General features: G+C 40.5%; 1 protein-coding gene across 4 annotated transcripts in view; it reads left to right on the top strand.

Annotated features, from left to right (window-relative positions):
• The window catches only part of EEF1AKMT1 (EEF1A lysine methyltransferase 1), a 37,711-nt gene extending 15,125 nt beyond the window's left edge, over positions 1-22,586 (top strand). For 2 of the 4 annotated variants that reach the window (XM_079773677.1, XM_079773676.1), the window contains 3 exons: positions 10,740-10,822; positions 16,203-16,483; positions 20,553-22,585. In XM_079773677.1, coding sequence (XP_079629803.1) covers positions 10,740-10,822; positions 16,203-16,483; positions 20,553-20,689 — 501 coding nt within the window. In that variant the 3' untranslated portion in view covers positions 20,690-22,585. Of the gene's footprint in view, positions 1-10,739; positions 10,823-16,202; positions 16,484-20,552 lie in introns of all 4 variants that reach the window. The other 2 variants (XM_079773678.1, XM_079773675.1) reach the window with 2 other exon arrangements.
• Positions 22,587-22,896: the final 310 nt, after the last annotated feature.

The following is a 22,896-nucleotide window of genomic DNA, read 5'->3' as shown; positions in this document are numbered from 1 at the left end:
CCATTTCTGATGACACGCGGCCGCTGAGGCGGCCGCATGCTGAGGATGAAACATTTGCGACTAGAGTCTTGGAGTTAACTCCCCTATCAGACACTCTGTGCCGGAGGTCTGTAGGCCAAAACAACAGAAGTCCGGCACAGAGCGTCTAGTTCTGGGACTTCCGGTTAAGCCGGGATCTTTGCCCTCACTTCCGCCGGCAGAGCAGGGAGCAGCGGAACGCAGCCGGGGACGCATCTCTGGGGGCCCTGCCATTACCAGTAACCAAATAACAGTTAACCACAGCAACCATTATCTACTGTTCTGGGGTGTCATGGATTTCTAATCCATCATTACTGAGATAAGTGAGGGGGAGGCTGGGAGAGGCGAGGGTTTGTGGCATGCTATGGGTGCCGTTTCCCGCCATTAGAAATAGCGGCAGCCATTTTAATTCACATAAGGAACACCATCTTGCTCCTTAGTGCAGACTCCATTTCACCACTATTACTGTTGTGCATCCTTATTAACCCCTATTTCTGCTTATTAACCCTGCCCTTTCCTAAAAGACAGTTATATGCACCATTTTGTGGTTAGTTAGGCTAGTTAACCCCTAATTGCCTGCAGGCCTAACAAGCTATCTATAATTCTATCTTCTGTCACTGCCCCCCTGACGGAGAACCCAAAAAATAAAAAAATAAGGTTAAGTAAAGGAAGTGGTAGTAGCAGTGGCTGACCCTTTCAAGAGACATGGACCGAGATGTATGGCTTCATAGAAAAAAAAATGGCAGGTCATTTTGCGTTCTATGTACTGAAACGGTAGTAAGCAGAACGTGGAATATAAATAGACATTTTGAAACTAATCATTCCCAGCTCTTGGAAAAAAGTGAGGATGAAAGGAAGGAATACATTTCCAGGCAGCTACACCTTTATAAGAGCCAATCTAATTCCATCCTTAAATTTATGAAAGGCTCTACAAATTTAACATCTGCAAGTTTGAGCATTGCTCACTCTATAGCTCAGCATGGAAAAGCGCTCAGTGAGGGAGAATTTATGAAAGAAACTCTCTTAAGATGTGCACCAGTTCTATTTCACGATATGCAGAATAAAGATGCAATTATTAAGAGAATATCTGAGTTTCCACTCAGTAGAAATATCATAAAAGACCGAATAATGAGACTGAACACAAACGTACAACATCAATTAAAGAGAGACATAAGGAAGTGTAAATATTTTTCAATCTCTCTTGATGAAACTACTGATGTCACATCACATGCTCAGTTGGCCATTATTGGTCGATATTCTGATGGTCTCATAATGAGAGAAGAGTTGATAAAGTTAGTATCAGTGTCAACAAGTAAATCAGGAAGCGAAATATGTAAGGTTGTTATACAAACATTTCGTGACCTAAGCATTGATATCTCTAAAGTTGTGTCAGTGAAGACAGATGGGGCACCAAATATGGTGGGGGAAAAAGTCGGATTTGTCAAATTGTTTACAGAAGCTATTGGACATCCGATTGTGCCTTTTCATTGTATTATCCATCAGGAGGCTTTATGTGCCAAGGCAGGATTCACCGACTTAAACGACTTAATGTCAGTTGTTACAAAAATAGTTAATTTAATAGCTGCTCGCCCCCTTCACAAGTGAGAATTTTCGGCACTTTTACTGGAGGTTGATTCCACCTACAGTGGACTGCTGATGTACAATAATGTAAGATGGCTGAGCCGAGGCAAAGTTCTTGAGCGCTTTGTGGAGTGCTTTGAAGAAATTAAGATATTTCTTGATGATAAGGATCTGGGAAACTTTCCTCAGCTTAATGATGATAAGTGGGTCAACATTTGGCATTTGTCTACATACTACGTCCCCTGGAGGATTTTCCTCCAGCTTTTCTATAGGCAAAGAGGGAATCAGAGCTTGGAGTGTTTTCAGTAGCTAAGAATGGTTAGGCATGGACATGTAGATATAAATGTAGACATAGACATGAGTTCATAGGTACAGATATCCAAATTAATATGTATGTTTCATCTTTGGAAACATTTTTTTCTTAATATTTTCTAGGTAAACATATAACATGCAAATAGCAGTTTTACTTCTTTATTGACTATTATTTTCTTGTGTTAATGCAAATGTTGAGTAATATATTGAAAGCAGACATTCTTGCCTGTTCCTAATCATATGGGGAAAATGTTAGGTCTCTCACTCTCTGAGTATGATATTGGCTGTGTTTTTTTTTCTAGATGCCCTTGGTAAGTTTGAAGGAGTTCCCAACTTTTAATTTGCTAAGAGTTTTGTTTTAAGCCCAAGTGCCCATCATTAGATGAATAGAGAACAAAGGTGTGGTACATTTATGCCATGGAATACTATGCAGCAGAGAAAAGAAGAATCTCCTACCCTTTGAGACAGCATGGAGGGATCTGGAGAGTATCATGCTAAGTGAAATAAGTCAGTCAGAGAAAGACAAGTATCACATGATTGCACTCATATGTGGAATCTAAGTAACAAAATAAAGTGATGAATGGAGTGGATGCAGAGACATGGAAGCATGGAACAGAGTATGGAATCTCAGAGGGAAGGCGGGGGAGGGTGGGTGGGTGGGAGCCAATTAACCAAGGACCTTGTATGCATATATGCATGGCCCATGGCCACAGACAATGGGGTGGTGAGGGCCTGGGGTGGGGGGCAGGGGTGGGCTAGGGGGCCAATGGGAAAAGGGGGACATATGTAATACTTACAACAATAAAGAATTATTTTTTAAAAAAGATTTCTTTTAATTATAAAGGGGTGTTGAATTTTGTTAAATGCTTTTCTTTTTGTATTTATTGAAATGATCATGTGTTTTTTGGAAATATTTAAATTCTGGGTTTATGAGATATCAATGTACATTGGCAACATACACCACTGTCATTCAGGGGAGAAATGGGCTGCTAGCATTGCAGAGGAATCCACTTTTTCCATTAAAATAAGACAATTTATAAATGTGAGTAGATAATTAAGGCTCACTAGAAATTTAAAAGGAAATAATCAGCATGAAGAGAAGAAACACCATGGGGGAAAAAAAACAACTTTCCCCTATGGGAAAAACGAGTAATTCACTAAACATTCTTCAGGTAGATAGGAGGCCGTAGTAAAGGGGTATGGCCTGGGCATCTGTCTCTGTGGTGGTGTTTAACACATTCTCCAATCCTCTATATCTGTGATCCTGGTAGTTGCTAGTTGAATCTATAGACTGAATCAGATTCAGGTTTGGTGTTTGGGGCAGTGCTCATACACCGGTGGGGTGTGTTCTCCCATCAGGAGAAACAGTGACTGCTTGTCTTCTTTTGTGGTATGAGCAGCCAGTGGTACCCAGTGCATCAATTCCATACTTAGTTAGGGCCTTCTATTTTTTATTTTTACTTTATTTTTCAATTACAGTTTACATTCAGTATGCTAGTTTCAGAATGATGGTTAGACAATCATATGGTTTACATAGTGGTTCCAATATTTTGAATACCTGGCACCATACCTAGTTATTACAATATTATTGGCTACATTCCTATGCTCTACTTGACATCCCCGTAACTATTTTGTGACTACTAATTTGTATTTCTTAATACGTTCACCCTTTTCACCCAGTCCCCTAACTCTCCCACCCCTCTGGAAACCATGAGTTTGTTCTCTATGTCTATCAGTCTTTTTCTATTTTGTTTTATTCATTCATTTTGCTCTATAGATTCCACATATAAGTGAGATCATATGGTATTTTTCTTTCTTTGTCTGACATTTCACTTAGCATAATACCTTCTAGGTCCATTCATGCTGTTGCAAATGGTAAGATTTTATTTTTTAAAAAATAAAACTATGTTTTATTGGTTTTTAGAGAGAGAAAAACATCAATGTGAGAGAGAAACATCCATCAACTGCCTACTATATGCAACCTGAACCTGCATCCCGGGCATGTACCCTTATTAGGATTCAAACTGGCAACTTTTCAATGCACGGGATGATGTTTAACAACTGAGCCACACCGGCCAGGGCAGATTTCATTCTTTTTTATGGCTGAGTAACATTCCATTATAGATATATACCACAGTTTTTTTTACCCACTCATCTTGGCCACTTGATGTGAGAGAGAAACACCAATCTGCTGACTCCTGCATGCCCCCACTGGGGATCGAGCCTTGCAACTGGGCATGTGCCCTGACCGGGAATTGAATCAGTGACATTTTGGTGCCTGGGATGACACTCAACTCACTGAGCAACACTGGCCAGGGCCTCTGCCCACTTTTTAATTGGATTGTTGTTGTTTTTTGATGTATTACTTCTTTATAAATGTTGGATATTAACCCCTTATTGGATGTATCATTGGCAAATATCTTTTCCCATTCAGTAGATTGTTTTTTCATTTTGTTGAAGATTTCCTTTGCTGTGCAAACTTTTTAGTTTGATATAGTCCCATTTGTTTATTTTTTCTTTGGTTTCCTTTGCCCAAGGAGGTATATCATAAAATATATGGCTCAAAGGAATGTCTGAGATTTTACTACCTATATTTTCTTCTAGGTTTTGAGGACTTTTATGGTTTTGAGTCTTATATTTGAGTCTTTAATCCATTTTGAGTTTATTTTTGTATGCAATGTAAGCAGATGGTTTAGTTTCAGTTTTTTTGCATATATCTGTTCATTTTTCCCAGCTCCATTTGTTGAATAGACTGTCTTTACCGAATTGTGTGTTCTTGCCTCCTGTGTCATATATTAAGTGGCATGTAAGTGTGGTTTTATTTCCGGGCTCTCTGTTCTGTTCCATTGTTCTATGTGTCTGTTTTGATTACCATAGCTTGTAGTGTAGTTTGATATCAGGTAATGTGACACCTCCAACTTTGCTCTCCTTTCTCAAGATTGCTGTGGCTATTTGGATCTTTTGTGGTTCCACATAAATTTTTAGATGATTTTTTCTAGTTCTGTAGATTGCACCATTGGTATTTTGATAGGAATTGCATTGAATCTATAGATTCCTTTAGGTATTATGGACTTTTTTCTTTAAGATTTTTTTTATTGATTTTTACAGAGAGAGAGAGAGAGAGAGAGAGAGAGAGAGAGAGAGAGAGAGAGAGAGAAACATCAATGAGAGGGGAAACATTGATTGGCTGCTTCTTACATACCCCCACCAGGGATCAATGATCAATTCCCCAACCCCGGGATTTGTCCTGACCGGAAATGGAACTGGTAACCTCTTGGTGCATGGATTGACACCCAACCAATGGGCCACATTGGCTGGGTTGGAATTTTTTTTTTAAATATATTTTATTGATTTCAGATCAGAAGGGAGAGGGATAGAGAGAGAGAAACATCAATGATGAGAAAGAATCACTGATCGGTTGCCTCCTGCATGACCCACACTGGGGATTGAGCCTGCAACCTGGGCATGTGCCCTGACCAGGAATCAAACCGTGACCTCCTGTTTCATAGGTTGACGCTCAACCATTGAGCCACGCTGGCCGGGCTGGAATTTTTTTTAAATCCTCACCCAAGGATATCTTTATTGATTTGAGGGGGATGGGGGGGAGAGAGAAAAGTATCGACGTGAGAGAGAAACAGATTGATTGCCACCTGTATGTGCCCCGACTGGTGATCCAAATGGCAAACTAGGAATGTATTCTGACCAGGAATCAAACCCGCAACGTTTTTGGTGTACAGGATGCCGCTCCAACCAGCTGAGCCACCAGTTAGGGGAGTATGGACATTTTAATAATGTTAATTCTTCCTATTCTATTAGCATGGTATATACTTCCATTTATTTCTATCTTCAGTTTCTTTCTTTGTTGTTTTATAATTTTCTGAGGACAGGTCTTTTACTTCTTTGCTTAAATTTATTCCTAGGTATTTTATTTTTTTGATGTAATTTTAAATGGGTTTGTTTTCTTAGTTTCCCTCTCTGATAGTTTATATTGCGTATATAAAAATGCAACTGATTTCTGAATATTAATTTTGTATCCTGCTACTTTACAGAATTCCTTCATCAGTTCTAGTAGTTTTTAGTGAAATCTTTAGGGTTCTCTATGTCCAGTATCATGTCATCTGGAAATAATGAGAGTTTTACTTCCTCCTTTCCAATTAGGATGCCTTTTTGTCGTCTTCTTATCTGATTGCTGTGGGTAGGACTTTATTACTGTATTGAATTAAGAGTGGTAAGGAGGGGTAGGAGAGCCTGGGGGGGTGGGGTCAATCGGGGGGAAAAGGAGACTATGTAATACTTTAAACCAGGCGTCCTCAAACTACGGCCTGCGGGCCACATGGGGGTGTTTTTGCCGTTTTGTTTTTTTACTTCAAAATAAGATATGTGCAGTGTGCAGAGGAATTTGTTCATAGTTTTTTTAAAACTATAGTCCGGCCCTCCAACTGTCTGAGGGTCAGTGAACTGGCCCCCTGTTTAAAAAGTTTGAGGACCCCTGCTTTAAACAATAAAAAAAAGTGTTAAAAGTGGAAATTTATGTCTTGTTCCTGATCTTAAGGGAAATGCTTTTACTTTTTCCCCATTGAGGATGACATTACCTGTGGGTTTGTCAAATATGGCCTTTATTATGTTGAGTTATGTTCTTTCTATTTCCGCTTTGTTGAGAATTTTTATCATAAATGGGTGCTGGATTTTTGTCACATGCTTTTTCTGCATCTATTAATATAATTATATGATTTTTATCCTTCATTTTTGTTTATGTAGTGTATCACATTAATTGATTTATGATATTGAACCCAGGAATAAATCCCACTTGATCATGATGTAAGATTTTTTAAAAATATGTATTTTTGTTGATTTTAGGGAGAGAGAGATGGAAACATCAATGATGAGAATCATTGATTGGTTGCCTCCTGCATGTCCCCTACTGGGGATCAAGCCCACAACCCAGACATGTGCCCTGATAAAAAATCGAACCGTGTTCTCCTGGTTCATAAATCAACACTCAGCCACTGAGTAACACTGGCTGGTTGATGTTTTTAATATATTGCTGAATTTGGCTGCCTAATACTGTGTTGAGGATTTTTGTATCTATGTTCATCAGAGTTACTAGCCTATAATTTTCTTTCTTTGTAGTGTCTTAATATGGTTTTGGAATTAGGATAATGCTAACTCATAAAATGAGTTTGGGAACCTTCCTTCCTCTTGAATTTTTTGGAGAATGCACTTTTTTCATTTTCATTTATCTCAAGGTATCTTTTGATTTCTTAATCTCATTATTAACCCAGTCATTGTTTAATTACATTATTTAGCCTCCGTCTGTTTGTGTGTTTTTCATGTAATTGATTTCTAGTTTCATACCATTGTGTTTGGAGAAGATGTTTGATATGATTTCTGCCTCTTAAGTTTATTGAGACTTGTTCTATTACCTAACACATAGTCTATTTAGGGAAATGTTCCATGTGCACTTTATTTATTTAAAAAATATGTTTTTATTGATTTTAGAGAGAGGAGCAAGGAGAGGGATAGAGACAAACATTGATTGGCTGCTTCCTGCATGTCACCTACTGGGGATGGAGCCCAAAACCCATGTGCCCTGACCAGAAATCAAACCAGTAACCTCTTGGTTCATGGATTGATGCTCAACCACTGAGCCACTGCAGCCAGGCTCCATGTGCACTTTAAAATAATGTATATTTTGTCAGTTTGGGATGAAATTCTCTAAACATATCAATTAAGTTAATCTGACCTACTGTGTTTTTAATGCAGCTGTTTCCTTATTGATTTTCTGTCTAGAAGATCTATCCATTGATATCAATGGGGTGTTAAAATCCCCTACTATGACTATTACTGTTGATCTTTCCCTTTATATCTGCCAATATTTGCTTTATGAATTTAGATGCTTCTCCATTGGGTGCATTTGTTTCTTATTATGGCCTTTGTTTTAAAGTCTGTTTTGTCTGATATAAGTATTGCTACCCTAGCTTTTTGTTTGTTTGTTCCTATTTGCATGAAATATTTTTTTCATCCCTTTACTTTCAGTCTGTGTGTGTCTTTTGATCTGAAGTGGATCTCTCATAGATAGCACATAAATGGGTCTTGTTTTCATATCCAATCAGATACCCTATGTCTTTGGATAGGAGCATTTAAGCCATTTATATTTTAAGTGATTCTTTTTAGGGATGTATTTATTGCCATTTATTATACATATTTATGTTCCTTCTTTTTCTTCTTAAAGCAGTCACTTTAACATTTCTTGTAATACTGGTTTGGTAGTAATAAATCCCTTTAGCTTTTTTTTTTGTCTGGAAGGCTCTTTATTTTTCAATTTTATTTTATTATTATTTTTTTAATTTATCTTTTTGTTGTTGTTGTTAATTCTTACCCTAGGATATTTTTCCCATTGATTTTTTTAGAGAGATTGGAAAGGAGGGAGGGAGGGAAGGAGGGAAGGAGGAAAGGAAGGAGGAAGGGAGGAAAGGAAGAAGGGAAGGAGAGACAGACATTGATGTGAGAAAGACTCTTCGATCGGTTGCCTCCCACACACACCCTAACTGGGTGGGGTCAAACCTGTAACTCAGGTACATGCTCTTAACTGGGAATCGAACCTATGACCCTTCAGTTCATGGATCGACACTCTAACCACTGAGGAACATCAGCCAGGGCTATTTTCCTTCAATTTTAAATGACAACCATGATGAGTAGAATAGTCTTGTTTGTAGATCCTTGCTTTTCATCACTTTGTATTTCTTACCAACCCCTTCTGGCTTGCAGAGTTCTGATGAGAAATCAGCTGACAGTTTTATGGGAGCTCCCTTATAGGTAACTAACCGCTTCTCTCTTATTGCCCTCTCCTGTCTTCAACTTTTGGCATTTTAATTATGATGTGTCTTGGGCCTCTTCGGGTTTATCTTGTTTGGGACGCTCTGTACTTCCTGGACTTGTGTGTCTTTTTCCTTCACCAGGTTAGGGAAGTTTTCAGTCATTATTTCTTCAAATAGGTTCTCAGTCCCTTGTTCTCTCTCTTCTCCTTCTGGTGCCTCTAATAATGCGGATGTTATTATACTTGATGTTGTCCCAGAAGTCCATTAAACTACCCTCATTTTAAAAAATTTTCCTCCACAAATGTTTATTTTATTCTTATTATACATTAGGTACTCTGCTGGGATCTGGGGTTGTCAAGATACATAGAATGATCCCTGACAACAGGCATTTACCATCTGGTGGGAGAAGGAAACTGTTATGCAACATAACATAATGCAGGTTCTTAAAATAGACTACAGTGCCATGGAAGAGGAAAAGAATAAGGACATAATGATCGCAAGGTCAAGGGGGTCCTTCCAGAACAGGAAAACTTTCACTTAGGTCTTTTAGGATGAGGTGTGGGAAAGGAGAAAACAATGGCATGTTCAGGATGAGGGAGCTGCTCCGTCACTAAAAAAATTGTTTTTATTTTTGCTGCTTTGATCGGGTATTTTATGCTACCTTGCCTTTCGAATTGTTGATTCGATCTGCTTCATCCAACCTACTGTTTATTCCTTCTAGTGTAGTCTTAATTTTAGATATTGTAGTCTTCATTTCTGACTGGTTCTTTTTTGTGGTTTCTCTGTTGCTTTTATGCTTATTATCTCTTTGTTGAAGTTCTCTCTACTGAGTTCATTCTTCCTCTAAGTTCCTTGAGCATCCTTATAACCATTGTCTTGAACTGTGTGTCTGGTAGATTGCTTTACTCTATTTCATTTAGTTCTTTTTCTGGAGATTTCTCCTGTTCTTTCCTTTGGGGCATGCTTCTTTGTCTCCCCATTTTAGCTGCCACTGTGTGGTGGGGTGGGGCTTCTGTGTATTAGGTAGATCTGCTTTGTCTGGAAGAGTGGCCTTCTATATTAGGTATCGTGTGGGGCCAGTGGTGCAGTCTCCCCGATCACCTGAGCTGGGTACTCCACAGGTGTTCTTTGCCTGGGTTATGTGAGTCCTCCTGTTGTAGTGAGTCTTGATTACTGTTGGCCCATCTGTGGGTGGGGTTGACCCTCAGGCTGTCTGACTGTGAGGATTGACCCCAGCGACAGTACATGAGCAGGATTTGTCTCAGTAGGGTCTGGTAGGTGCCGAGGTCTTCCTTTGGGTGTGCCTTTGGTGGAACTAATCAGGTGGTACTCTTTGGTGGTGTGAAGCCAGCTCCAGGGTGTGTTGGTTCTGGGCCTCTTGGGAGAGACTCATGTGCAGGTCAATGTCAGATGCTGCCTGTGACCTGAGGTGCCTGTTAGGAGCTACAGAACAATCCACAGGTGATGGCTGCCTCTGTCTGGGACTGGATGCATGTGATAGGGGCCAGCCCTTTTTTGTGTCTCTGCCCTTCTTACCAGTCTTGATCTGACTATTCTATAAATCCTTTGTTATAAGACTTCTCTTCAGCTAGTCTTCAGTTTGTTATTCAGGTTGATTGTTCTATAATTTCATTGTAATTCCAGTGTGGTCCTAGGAGGACTTGAGTATAACTTCTACCTACTCCCTGCCATCTTGGATCCCCATTTGTCTGTTAATTTAGAATCAACCAAAGGACTTGTATGCATGCATATTAGCATAACCAATGGACGCAAGACACTGGGGGTAGGGGGTATGGGAGGCTGGGGGCAGGTCAATGGGGAAAAAAAGGAGTCATGTACTATTATTTGTAATACTTTAAACAATAAAATAAAATTTTAAAAAATAATAATTTCCAAAAAAATTGGTTTTAAGAAGAAAAATGAAAATATTAAGTATATGCACAGGTTTAAATTAAAGGAATCAAATTTATGCTAATTCTAAAATGATCTGAACTCACCCCTCTGCTACAGCAACTGAGCCAGTTTTGGTACAGTCAGGAAACGGCTTTGCGGCTTGCTAAGGAAGTGACTGCAGCTGCTGGGGAAGGTGGAAGGTGAGATTCAAATTTTGTTTCTCTTTTGTTTTAATCTAAATTAATATTTTCAGTGTCCTTCCTCAATGAGAGATGATTTGTAAGAAGTCTGATTCATAATCTGAAAAATTTGTATTTCATGATTTGTAGAATATGAGGAATAAGAACTGCTATAATGACAAGTTTAGGGGCACCCAGAAATGTATTCATTGTAGGATTTCTTATCTCTGTCCTTTATTTTAATACTTGCTAACCTGCTCCTTACTTTTATACCCTTACAGTTTGCTTTAAGAGAAAAAAAAATCTTAATACTTGACTTTTTGAAATTTTAAGAATGTAGGTTTTCTTTTTTTTAACTCTATTTTTATCAAGACTTTACATGCATAGCCCTGACCCAGTGGCTCATTTGATTAGAGCATTGTCCCATATACCTAAAGGTTGTGGGTTCCATTTCCGGTCAGGGCACATACCTAGGTTGTAGGTTCAATTCCCAGTCAGGGCGCATACAGGAGCCAACCAATTGATGTTTCTCTCTCACACTGATGTTTCTCTCTTGCACTCTCCCTGCCTCTCTCTCTAAATCAATAAACATCCTCAGGTGAGGATAAAAATCCACAAAACTTTACATGCATGTAATTTATCATCGAATGGTCCTAAAAAGCTGGTTCAGACTTTATCACTTCCACAGATGTGCATGCTTTCTATCCATGCTCCCAATAGTATTATTTCCAGACTTGGGCTATAACAGGGTTCATATTGTTATGAAACAATGTTCTTACAGCTGAACCTTTTACTTTTTTCTTATTGTAAAATTATAAGTTTCCTATTTTTTATGTGTTTCTATGTCCATATCACCTACTAACCATCAAATTCTTCCCCAGTTATGCATATCTCCTATCTATAAATGCAAAAATATTTCAACTCCTTGAAAAAAATTACCTCAGGTCTTTACCAAGCTGGACTGGTTGATTTCTAGCTTTGCTGCTGCTCTTATCTTGATTTCTTTCTTCACCATCATGCTCATAGTCCTTTTTCCTTTCTTTTATTTTGGATTTCCAGTTTCCTGTACCCCAGTTCTCATTTTGCAGCCTTAATCTGGGCTGGGTCCATCCTTCAGTAGCTTCCACAGAAAAGATATGTGGGAAGGGAATTTTAAAAACCTTTCATTTCTGAAAATGCCTTTATTCCACTCTTACTCTCAATTGTAATAGTTTTGCTGGGTATGTAATTCCAGGTTTTGAGGACATTGCTTCCTGGCCTCCAAGTATCCATAGGTGCTGTTGAGAAATCCCATGCTGTTCTGAGTTCTTGCAGGAAACCTGTTTTTTCCTTGCTCAGTGCAAACTTGGGTTCTTTTTTTAATTCCTAATAGTTGATGTGTCCTGGCATAGAGTATTCCCCTCTCGTGCTGGATGGGGAGCTCTTTCAATCTCATTTCCTTCAGTTTGGGAAAACTGTCTTAAGCCTATTTCCTCCCCCACTGTTTTTTCTGTTCCTCTTTCTGGGACTCCTGTTATTTGAATGTTGGACCTTACCTTACTTTCTGGGAATATTCCTCAACTTTATTTTCTAAACATTCTGCTGAGTTTACCTTTTCTGTTGTCATATACACTGAGTGGCCAGATTATTATGTGTTCAGAGATCACAATAATCTGGCCACTCAGTGTACATATTCATTTACAGCTCTCTTTTGGGGTCTCTGAATATATATTTATTTATTTTAAATTTTATTGATTGATTTTTAGAAAGAGAGGAAGGGGGAGAGAGGGAAACATCGATTTACTGTTCCACTTACTATTGCATTCATTGATTGTGCTGAATATTTATTATTGTATCTTGTTTATCCTGAGGATATTAATTACAGGATTTTTTAAAAAGTTTTCTTCTCCCCATTTAGTCTGCTTACTACAACATGCCTTTTCTGTTCATTTATTTTGGTCTCTAATCCTATATAATAAAAGGGTAATATGCAAATTGACCCTAATGGCAGAACGACCACTGGACCAGGCACTATGAGGCACACTGACCACCTCTTGGTTCCTTTCCCTGGCCTGCAGGCTCTGATCACCTGATGGCCACCCGCGGTGGGGGCGGGGTTGGCAAGTGGGCCGGAACAGCCGACCTCTCAGTCCCTTCCCTCAGCCGTCAGGCACCAATCATCCGATGATGAATGGGGAACCGGGGTTGGGTGGGGGCGGGGCAGGCTGTGGGCAGCTGAGGAAGATGGCCCCAATCGTAGTCCAGGCCTAGGGACCGTACCTGCGCATGAATTTCATGCACCAGGCCCCTAGTATTAAATGTTTTCCTTGAATGCCCATTGATGTTCACTGTCCACTTAGATTATGTTGGAAAGCTGTGACACATGGCAAAACTTATTTGCTTGATCTCTTCAGTTGGATGACCTGGGTGAGCTATTCATAGGGAACCCCACTGTCGTTTTGTCTGAGTCTTTTCCTCTGGGGCTGGTCAGAGCTCTAGCAAGAGTCTTCTAATGCTTCCCTGGAAGTTATGTGTGCCGTGACATCATCTGGAGGACCACATTACTGAGAGGACTGACGGTCCTAGCATCCAGTGGGTTTAACTTAATCCTTGTCATTGCCACACAGTACCACACTGCTGGTTGTGCTGGCACGCCCTTTTGTCCCCCAATCCAGAGACCATCCCTCCAGGTTTCTGTCTCCTGGGAGAAGGAGGAGAGTCTTGGGAATTACTGTCTGCCTACATGGACCTTCAGCCGCTTCCTGAGTTACTGATCTGCAGATCCTGAGCCTCGGGGTGCGGTGATAGAGATAAGGTTGCTCCCCAGCTTTCCTGGCTGCCAGTTCAGGATTTGGTGTTTGGGCCTGTCAAGTCAGATACCACTCTCCACTCTTTTCCAGCATTTTATGTGTGTTTCTTTTGTCTCTTCTCACATTCTCTTTCTCTTCTTGGCTTTAACAACAAAATAGAATCTTACTTGTGGTGTACTGAGTGGACTTCATGAGGGTGCAAATCTACATTCCCATCCACCATCTTTAACTAGAAGTCCCAAGTTTCTTTTTTTTCTGTTTTCTTTTTAAATTATATGTAGTTTTTTATTGTGTTTTTCTTAATGACACTGTTTTTTATACATTTTTTTCTTTTTTCCATTAATATGAGGGCTTTGGATGCAACTTTTAATTTTTTCTGATAGGCATCTTCAGGAGCTGTGTCATAATCTTTTCTTTAGAAAATAAATTTTTATTGATTTCAGAGAGGAAGGGAGAGGGAGAGAGAGATAGAACACCAATGATGAGAGAGAATCATTGATCAGCTGCCTCCTACACGCCCCCCCCTCCCTCCCCCCGTACTGGGGATCGAGCCCGCAACCCAGGCATGTGCCCTTGGCTGGAATAGAACCTGGAGCCCTTCAGTCCACAGGCGGATGCTCTATCCACTGAGCCAAACCGGTTGGGGCAATAATTGCTGCCTGCTCTGTTCTCTGTGTCAGCAGTTTATGAAGGTCACCTTGTTTAGTTCTAACACCCCTGTGAGGTAGTTACCATTATATTCTCTACTCTAAAGACAGAGCTGAGGCTCAAGAGATTCAGCCACTTGCACAAGGGAACTCAGGAGTGATTTGCCCTAGGACCCCACCACTCCATGACAAACCCCATTGACCCCCTGGGTTCACCACACCCTGCTTCCTCCTTCCTGCATCGGAGACACTTTTCTGCTGCCTGTGTACATCCTTCAGAATATTTTAGAGAAATTCTGCTGGCAGCAAGCTCAGATTTAGTTGGTCTGAAACGACCTTTATTTCACCCACTTTCTTGGCTGATAATTCATTGTGCATCTGATTGCTGCTTGTTATCCCAGCTCAGTGAAGACATCCTGGCTCTATACCTTCACTTTCCCTCCTTCCCCCCGAACTCGGGCAGCATCCTGGCTGAGGCTCTGAGTGCCCCTGACACCCAGCCTGGGCCATGCACATTTTCCACGGACGCAAGTGTGCGTCATCAGGCTGTCACATACTGCAGGTGTATTTGGGCCAACAGAAATGAAGCTCACAGATTTAAGACTGAGTTTAATTTTCAAAAGTACTGTTTGGAATGATAATATACATGCATGGTAAATATCTAAAAGTTATAAAGGGGATTGAGAAAATGTCAGCCTCCTTCCTCACTATCTCCAGGCCCCCAGTTCTGCTGTGAGGCAGCCACGGTGTCTGGTTCTTGTGCCCCTGAGCATATTTTCTCACGCTCATGCAAATGTCCTTTTGCCCCTGGTGTTCCTGGAGTGTCTCGGCGGTGTGATATTACACAATATTCCATTGTAACAGACGGACCACACCCAACTCAATAGTTCAGTATTTATTTCTAGCTTCTTTCGCAGTTAGTTTTAAAAGTTAACTATTGGGCCCTGGCCGGTGTGCTCAGTAGTTAGAGTGTCAGCCCACGCACCAAAGAGTCTCGGGTTCGATTCCTGGTCAAGGGCATGTACCTCGGTAGTAAGTTCAATCCTCAGTTGGAGCGAGGCAACCAATCGATGTCTCTCTCTCTCTCATCTCTTTTTTCTCTGTCTTCTCATCATTCCCTCCCTTTCCACTCTCTCTAAACATCAATGGAAAAATATCCCTGAGTGAAGATTAACAAAAAAAGAGTTAACTATTGGAACATTGCTTACTTGTTCAAAAACCGTAGGCTGCTGGTAATAATTTCCTTATACAAAAAAAGCAGCAGAGCCCTAGCTGGTTTGGCTCAGTAGGTAGAGCATCAGCCTGCGGACTGAAGGGTCCTGGGTTTGATTCCGGTCAAGGGCACATGCCTGGGTTGCGGGCTCGATCCCCAGTAGGGGGTGTGCAGGAGGCAGCCAATCAGTGCTTCTCATCATTGATGTTTCTATCTCTCTCCCTCTCCCTTCCTCTCTAAAATCAATAAAAAAATATATATTTTTAAAAGCTGCAGAAATTTAAAGTAGCTTTTCTGCACTGAGACCTCATTTTAATGTATCTTTTTAGAAAACTGGAGTTACTAAAGCAGTTATTTGGGGTTTTCCTCTCAAGATTATGAACATTACAAAGTAACTTCAAAATATTTAGTTTGAGATTAACAATATTTGACATAAATGTTAAAGGAACATGAGATAATAGGTAAATTTAGACTTCGGGCTACCTAATTTTGTCTTTATATGTTCCTAATGTTTTACATTTTTTATTATAAAGAGCACATGTATCACTTCCATACGAGTTTCAGATTTTTAAATACCAGATTCCTTAAAAGTGAGGCGTTTTGTTCTCTCTCAGTTCACTGCTGTCACGTTAGTGGCAGTGTTGTTTCCTTCAGGAAGGTCTTTGCAGGGAGCCCCTGGTGTTCAGTGGCGTTGGTGCCGTTAGGAGCTGTCTGCCGGAGCTCCTTGTGCACACACTCCCTTTGTTTTCCAGGGTAGCCTGCGTGAGCACGCCTACTGTTTACCTGAAACTGAGGGAGCTGCACAGAGAAGACCTGGCTGTATACCTCTTTGAGTATGACAGAAGATTTTCCATTTATGGAGAGGAGTTTATCTTCTATGATTACAATAACCCACTGGACTTTCCTGGAAATATTGCCCATCATAGTTTTGACATTGTCATAGCGGATCCCCCCTATCTTTCTGAGGAATGTCTCAGGAAAACGTCAGAAACCATCAAGTACCTGACTCAGGGCAAGATTCTGCTGTGCACAGGTAGGTGCTGGCCTGCCAGCTCATAAAGGTTGATAATGGTGGATGTTCAAGCCTCAGGTGTCAAGAGTTGAAAGATCTTAGAACTCAGATCCTAAATCTACCACTTGTTGTGTGACCATAAAAAGACTTTGTAACCTATCTATGCCCCCCTTTCCTCATCTGTAAATATGGGGCTGGTCATGCTGCCTGACTTCCAGAGTTGTGAGGACTGAGCGCCTGACACACAGCAGGTGGGGTCGCATGGTTATCATCAGTAGTTGACACAGCCTCCGCACTGGATGTCGAATCTGTGGAGTTAACGTGCATTGCCTGAGGCTACAAGGTAGGCGTTGGATCAGGTTTGTTATAGCAGAACAGTGTTCCTTCTGGGGAGATTGAGATACACTATTTTCTTAAGACGGATGTACTGAAACCTGACACAGAACTAAAACTATAACTACCTCTCTGGTCGGGCAGCCTGGTGTCCAGGCCCTGAGTGCAGCCCCTGCCCCTGTGCCCAGCCTGTGCCCACGCTTCTGCCCGATCGCCCTGGGCTGAGCAATGGAGCTGTTCTTCTGGCTGTCGAGTTGTAGACTTAGTCAAAGACACAACTCTTGTTCACATAACTAGTGTTTACTCATTAATTTACTAGTGGGAACTAATTAGAGGAAGTATTTTAATATTGCTATTTGCCCTTTCTCTATAATAGAAGTGTCAGAGATGAAAGAAAATTAGTAAAATGTATATGAAAATACTATATAAATTTATTAATAATCACAACATGATATAACAACAGCAAAGACATGATATAAAAACAACAAAAACATGATGTAAAAACAGCACTGATACAATGACTGATAAATTGATTAAACTTATTCTAATATCTGCCTGCATACCACATTAAGAGTGAAAACACTTTCAGAGTGCTTGACTAATTTCCCTTGGGATAAAGTATTTACAACTTTAACTTTAATGTACACGCTCTTTGAACTTGAGAGAAAGCAACATATAACTGACCATGTGCGAAAATGGGTTCAGGTAGGAATATTCCTACTCTAGAGTTTGTTCTTGTGATTTATTATTAGTCATCGCAAATGCTGGCATCATGGGAAACTGTCTTCGAATTAATTTAAATGGGAGGCCAGTGTCAGATGGGGACAAATCAATTCTTGGAATCAGAACAACCTCTCCTTCCGCAGATCCTGTTAATACTTCAGCTTCAATTATGTTAGGTCGCAATCTTTTGAAAATAAATCTAGTATCATTACAAAGACCCCATTTACTATTAAGATTTCTCAGTAGCATGATGATTGCACACACTTTCAATTTTAATTTATGACTCGGCATTCCCGAAGGAGTAATACTCTTAAGAAATTCAATGGGAAAATTTTCCTTTTCAGCATCATCTGTTGAGTCAATGGAGTCATCACTCTTGCACAGCTTTCAGAGCTTTATGCAAATAACAGGACCCTCTAGCTGTGGCACATGACCCTTTATACAAATAACATGACCCTCTAGCTGTGGCACATGACCCTTTATACAAATAACAGGACCCTCTAGCTGTGGCACATGACCCTTTATACAAATAACATGACCCTCTAGCTGTGGCACATGACCCTTTATGCAAATAACATGACCCTCTAGCTGTGGCACATGACCCTTTATACAAATAACAGGACCCTCTAGCTGTGGCACATGACCCTTTATACAAATAACATGACCCTCTAGCTGTGGCACATGACCCTTTATACAAATAACAGGACCCTCTAGCTGTGGCACATGACCCTTTATACAAATAACATGACCCTCTAGCTGTGGCACATGACCCTTTATACAAATAACATGACCCTCTAGCTCCCTCCCGCCGCTGCCGCGCCCAGGCGGGGGCTGGGAGGGGGCTCCCTCCCGCCGGCAGCCTGCTGTTCAGTCATCCAGTCGTTTAGGTTGTGACGGCCCCTGGCTTTTTATATATTAGGATAGCTGTGACTAGCCCTTTGTGCCAGCTTACAGGCAGATTGCCTAACCTCATGGAGCATACATTTGGTTTTAGGGGACAGATTAAAAAATGTAATACAACAGAAGAAATGAATTCCTAATTTTGATAAGTATATGAAAAAATCAGAGAAAGACAGGCTGGCCTAGAGTCAGGGGGCTGTACTTCAGATCCACAAGTTCTCTGGGCTGAGCAGCATTGCAGCAGTGGCCTCAAGGGGAGTCCAATGAGAGGGCCCCGGACAGGTGCTAGTCAGAGTTGGCATTTTCTTTTACAGTGTCTACCCCCAAAGGAACAAGATCCTGTTTGTCTAAACAAGTTCACTTTAACTTTGTACCAAAAAGATTTATGGGGGTGAGTGGATGTAGCTCTGGATGAGGTTGGAGAGGAAACTGAAAAAAATGTGCTGTGCTCTGCATGTGGGAAGTGAGAAAGGGGAGAATCCAGGATGAGTCCTGGGTTCCTATCTGTGCAGCACTTGCTACCATAGGCATCAAGGGACAGGTGCTTGGCAGCATCTGGGGTGATATCCACATCAGTGGAATATCTGGGGTGATATCCACATCAGTGGGCAGTGCCAGACAGGCAGTGGGGTGAAGATGGGGGCTGAGGGAGAAATAGTTTGGTCATCCAAAGGTTGGTGTGAATATATCCCTATGAGTTTACAAGATTAGATATTACTGAAAAGGGGATATTTTTTAATATATTGTTTAAAGTATTACAAATAGTAGTACATGTCTCCATTTTTCCCCATTGACCTCCCTTACCCCCTGGCACATGCCCCCCCCCCCCCCATTCTTGCGTCCATTGGTTATGCTTATATACATGCATACAAGAACTTCGGTTGATCTCTTACCTCCCCCCAACGCTCCCCTGCCTTCCCACTGTAGTTTGACAGTCTGTTTGATGCTTCTTTGCCTCTGTATCTATTTTTGTTCAACAGTTTATAATGTTCTTTATATTCCACAAATGAGTGAGATCATGTGGTATTTATCTTTCACTGACTGGCTTATTTCACTTAGCATAATGCTCTCCAGTTTCATCCATGCTGTTGCAAATGGTAAGAATTCCTTCTTTTTTACAGCAGCGTAGTATTCCACTGTGTAGATGTACCACAGTTTTCTAATCCAGTCATCTGCTGATGGGCACTTAGGCTGTTTCCAGATCTTAGCTATGGTAAACTGTGCTGCTATGAACATAGGGGTGCATATATCCTTTCTGATTGGTATTTCTGTTTTCTTGGGATATATACCTAGAAGTGGTAAAAATGGCAATCCCATTTTTAATTTTTTGAGGAAACACCATACTGTTTTCCACAGTGGCTGCACCAGTCTGCATTCCCACCAGCAGTACAAGAGGGTTCTGAAAAGGGGATTCTTGATCAAATTGGAAAACACCAGGTTTTTTCTTTCTCTTTTAAAGGCATTACAATATTTTATTTAATTTGTATTATTTTTTAAAATCCTCATTCAAGGATATGTTTTTATTCATTTTAGAGAGAGGGAGGGAGAGAGGGAGGAGGAGAAGAGGGTGAGAGAGAGAGAGGGAGAGAGAAACATCAATATGAGAAACATTGATTGGTTGCCTCCCATATGCTCCTAACTAGGGATCAAATTCACGACCTAGGTATGTGCCTTGACCAGGAATCTAATCTGCAGTCTTTTGGTGTACAGGACAATGTTCCAACCAACTGAGCCACCCAGCCAGGGCAACACCAGTGTTTTTTATTTACTTACTTATTAAATTTATTGGGTTGACATTGGTTAACATGAACAGATAGGTTTCAGGTGCGGGTTTCCATGTTACAACACCACCAGTTTTTAATACTTACTTTTGCTTTCCTTATATTACTTAGTAGGTTATAATCTATTTCTAAGACACTTGAAGTGTCTTAGCTTTGCAGAGACAGGAAAACTACTTATTAAATAAGAAAGACAAGGAAGAAAGTAAGTAAATTTCAAAAATGTTGGAAAAGTAAAGAGGAATATGAAGAACTGACCTCCACCCTCATTTGCAGAGTGGTATTGTCATGTTGTGCCAGGGCCCAGGGTGCATGGTTGTATTTGTCTTCTGGTTCATCTGGTCTGTTCTCTTCAGGTGCTGTCATGGAGGAAGAGGCAGCAAAACTTCTTGGAGTGAAGACGTGCAAATTTATTCCAAAGCACACCCGGACCTTGGCAAATGAGTTTCGCTGTTACGTGAATTATGACTCTCAACTAGACCATGATGTGTAAATGTTGACAGTGTATATATAATACAGGACAGGACCCTGTGTGACATTCCCCTCTTTATTTTCTTAGTGGGTTGTACTAGGCTGTGCACTCGGCCATCACACTTTTGGATAATTTGAAATTGACTTAAAAGATCACTCAGTATTGTCCTAGCTGGCTTTGTTCAGTGGTTAGAGCGTCAGCCCATGGTCTTGGGTTTGGTTTCATGTCCAGGATGCGTACCTGGGTTGCAGGTTCGATGTTTTTCTCAGTCCCCCTCCTCCTTCCTTCCACTCTCTAAAAACTAGAAAAAAATGCCCTCAGGTAAGGATTGAAAAATAATAAAAAAAAGATCACTCAGTATTTTTGAGACACTTATATTTTTATCATTGTAATTATATCATTAACCTGAGATGTTAAATATTCAATAAATGTTCTTTTAAAAAATAACCCCTATGTTAACATTTCCTTAAGGTAGCTAAAAATTAACTAAGGAGGTAACACATACTATAACAAATCATGTGTAGGAATGTAATGTGTAATTTAGGAATGGTGGGCAAGTAGCAGTATAGAAATAACAATTTTAGTTGGTCTATAAATCTAGCCTTTAAGATGAGGGAAACCTTTTCTCCATGGGGGTAGAAGAAGGAAGAGGCAAAGCTTTACTCATATAAAAATGCATTTTAATAAGCAGCCAACATGTCTTTTTTGTGTTGGACTCTTCGTGATTCCAGTTTTGTGTATTTTAAAATTGACTTTAGAGACAGAGTGGAAAGGAGAGAGAGAAAAAACACACACACATCAATTTGTTGTTCCATTTATTTATGCATTTGTTGGTTGTTTCTTGTATGTGCCCTGACTGGGAATCAAATCCACAACCTTGGCATAAACCTTGGCATATGGGGATGATGCTCTAACCAACTGAGATACCTGGCCAGGGCTTGTGATTGATTCCATTTTAACAAGCCCATATTTGTTTCTGATTGGTGTCTGGATTTTAAGAATGACTTGTAGCTGTATCCTGGCAACCTGAAAAGCTTGACTTAGGCCTGGATATGTTCCTGTCTGTTTGTCTCCCTCCTGGCAGGTAGAGTGCGCATGGCCACCAGCTGTTGAATGGCAAGGAAGGCTGGGCGATGCTCTCAAGTCTGTCTGTAAGCAGGGGATTCTTAGGAGATGACCTCATCGCTGACATTTTTACCATAGAACCGCAAAAATCAAAGAGGATGATTAATAGACATCTTTGTAAGTCCGTCCTAATTCAAAAGTTTGCATTTACACCAGGACAACCATAATAATTGCAGTTCTGCTAGCAACTCAGAAATTTCCATGTTGTTACTCAGCTGTGTGCAAGAGCAGATGAAAGTGTGGTGAAGTGAAACCCCATTTCAGATGAGAATCCCATGCTGGTTCCTTTCTTTTCTGCAGTCGGAGTATGAGCCAGTTACTAAAACTGACCTCTTGTCCCTTTTGCCTTAATAAAAGAAACGCAGTCCTACCAGAAGTCTGGGTCATTGCCTCTGAATGTGGAACAGCTGGCAGGTGCCAGTGTCTTTTGAGGGCTCTTCCCAAATGATTCCATTTTTACAAAATAAGTAGACAACAGAAATATTGTCTGTTGGAAAAAATCTTCAATGACCAGTAAGGTACCTCCATTCCGAGAGTTGCCATGAAACCCTCAAAATAGAATTACTTGGAGGAAAAGTAGGCACGGTGGCACTTTTTAAGAGGAGGGGAAGAAGCTATGAAATTTCCAATCCAATGCTGCTAGAAGTTATTGTACTCGCCCAGATCAATAAGATGCAACTGTATTAATGTTACCAGGATCAAAAGGAAAGATGTCCTTGAACTCTGGTGGCATAATTCTCTAGCCAGTATATGTCCCTAGTTGTCGTTAAAACACAATACTAACCCCTTCCCTTCCAAAATAAAAAACTTTAATTTTAAGAAGAGAACAAAATTCTGTTCAATAAACTATTCATTGAAGCAGTATCTCCCCATAATGGATCACTGCCCTCTAATTTCAATATATTATCTCTAATTGCTGCTATCTAGGGATAGATTTCGTTTTTATTTCAATTTTTATTTATTGATTTTCGAGAGAGAGAGATTGGGAGGCAGGAAGGGAGAGAAACATGGATTTGTTGTCCAACTCATTTATGCATTCATTCATTGGTTGATTCTGTATGTGCCCTGACCAGTGATCAAACCTACAACCTTGGTATATTGGT

Source organism: Cnephaeus nilssonii (genome assembly GCF_951640355.1).
Source record: "Cnephaeus nilssonii genome assembly, chromosome: 6".
NCBI lineage: Eukaryota > Metazoa > Chordata > Mammalia > Chiroptera > Vespertilionidae > Cnephaeus > Cnephaeus nilssonii.
This window is presented reverse-complemented; position numbering and strand designations above follow the sequence as displayed.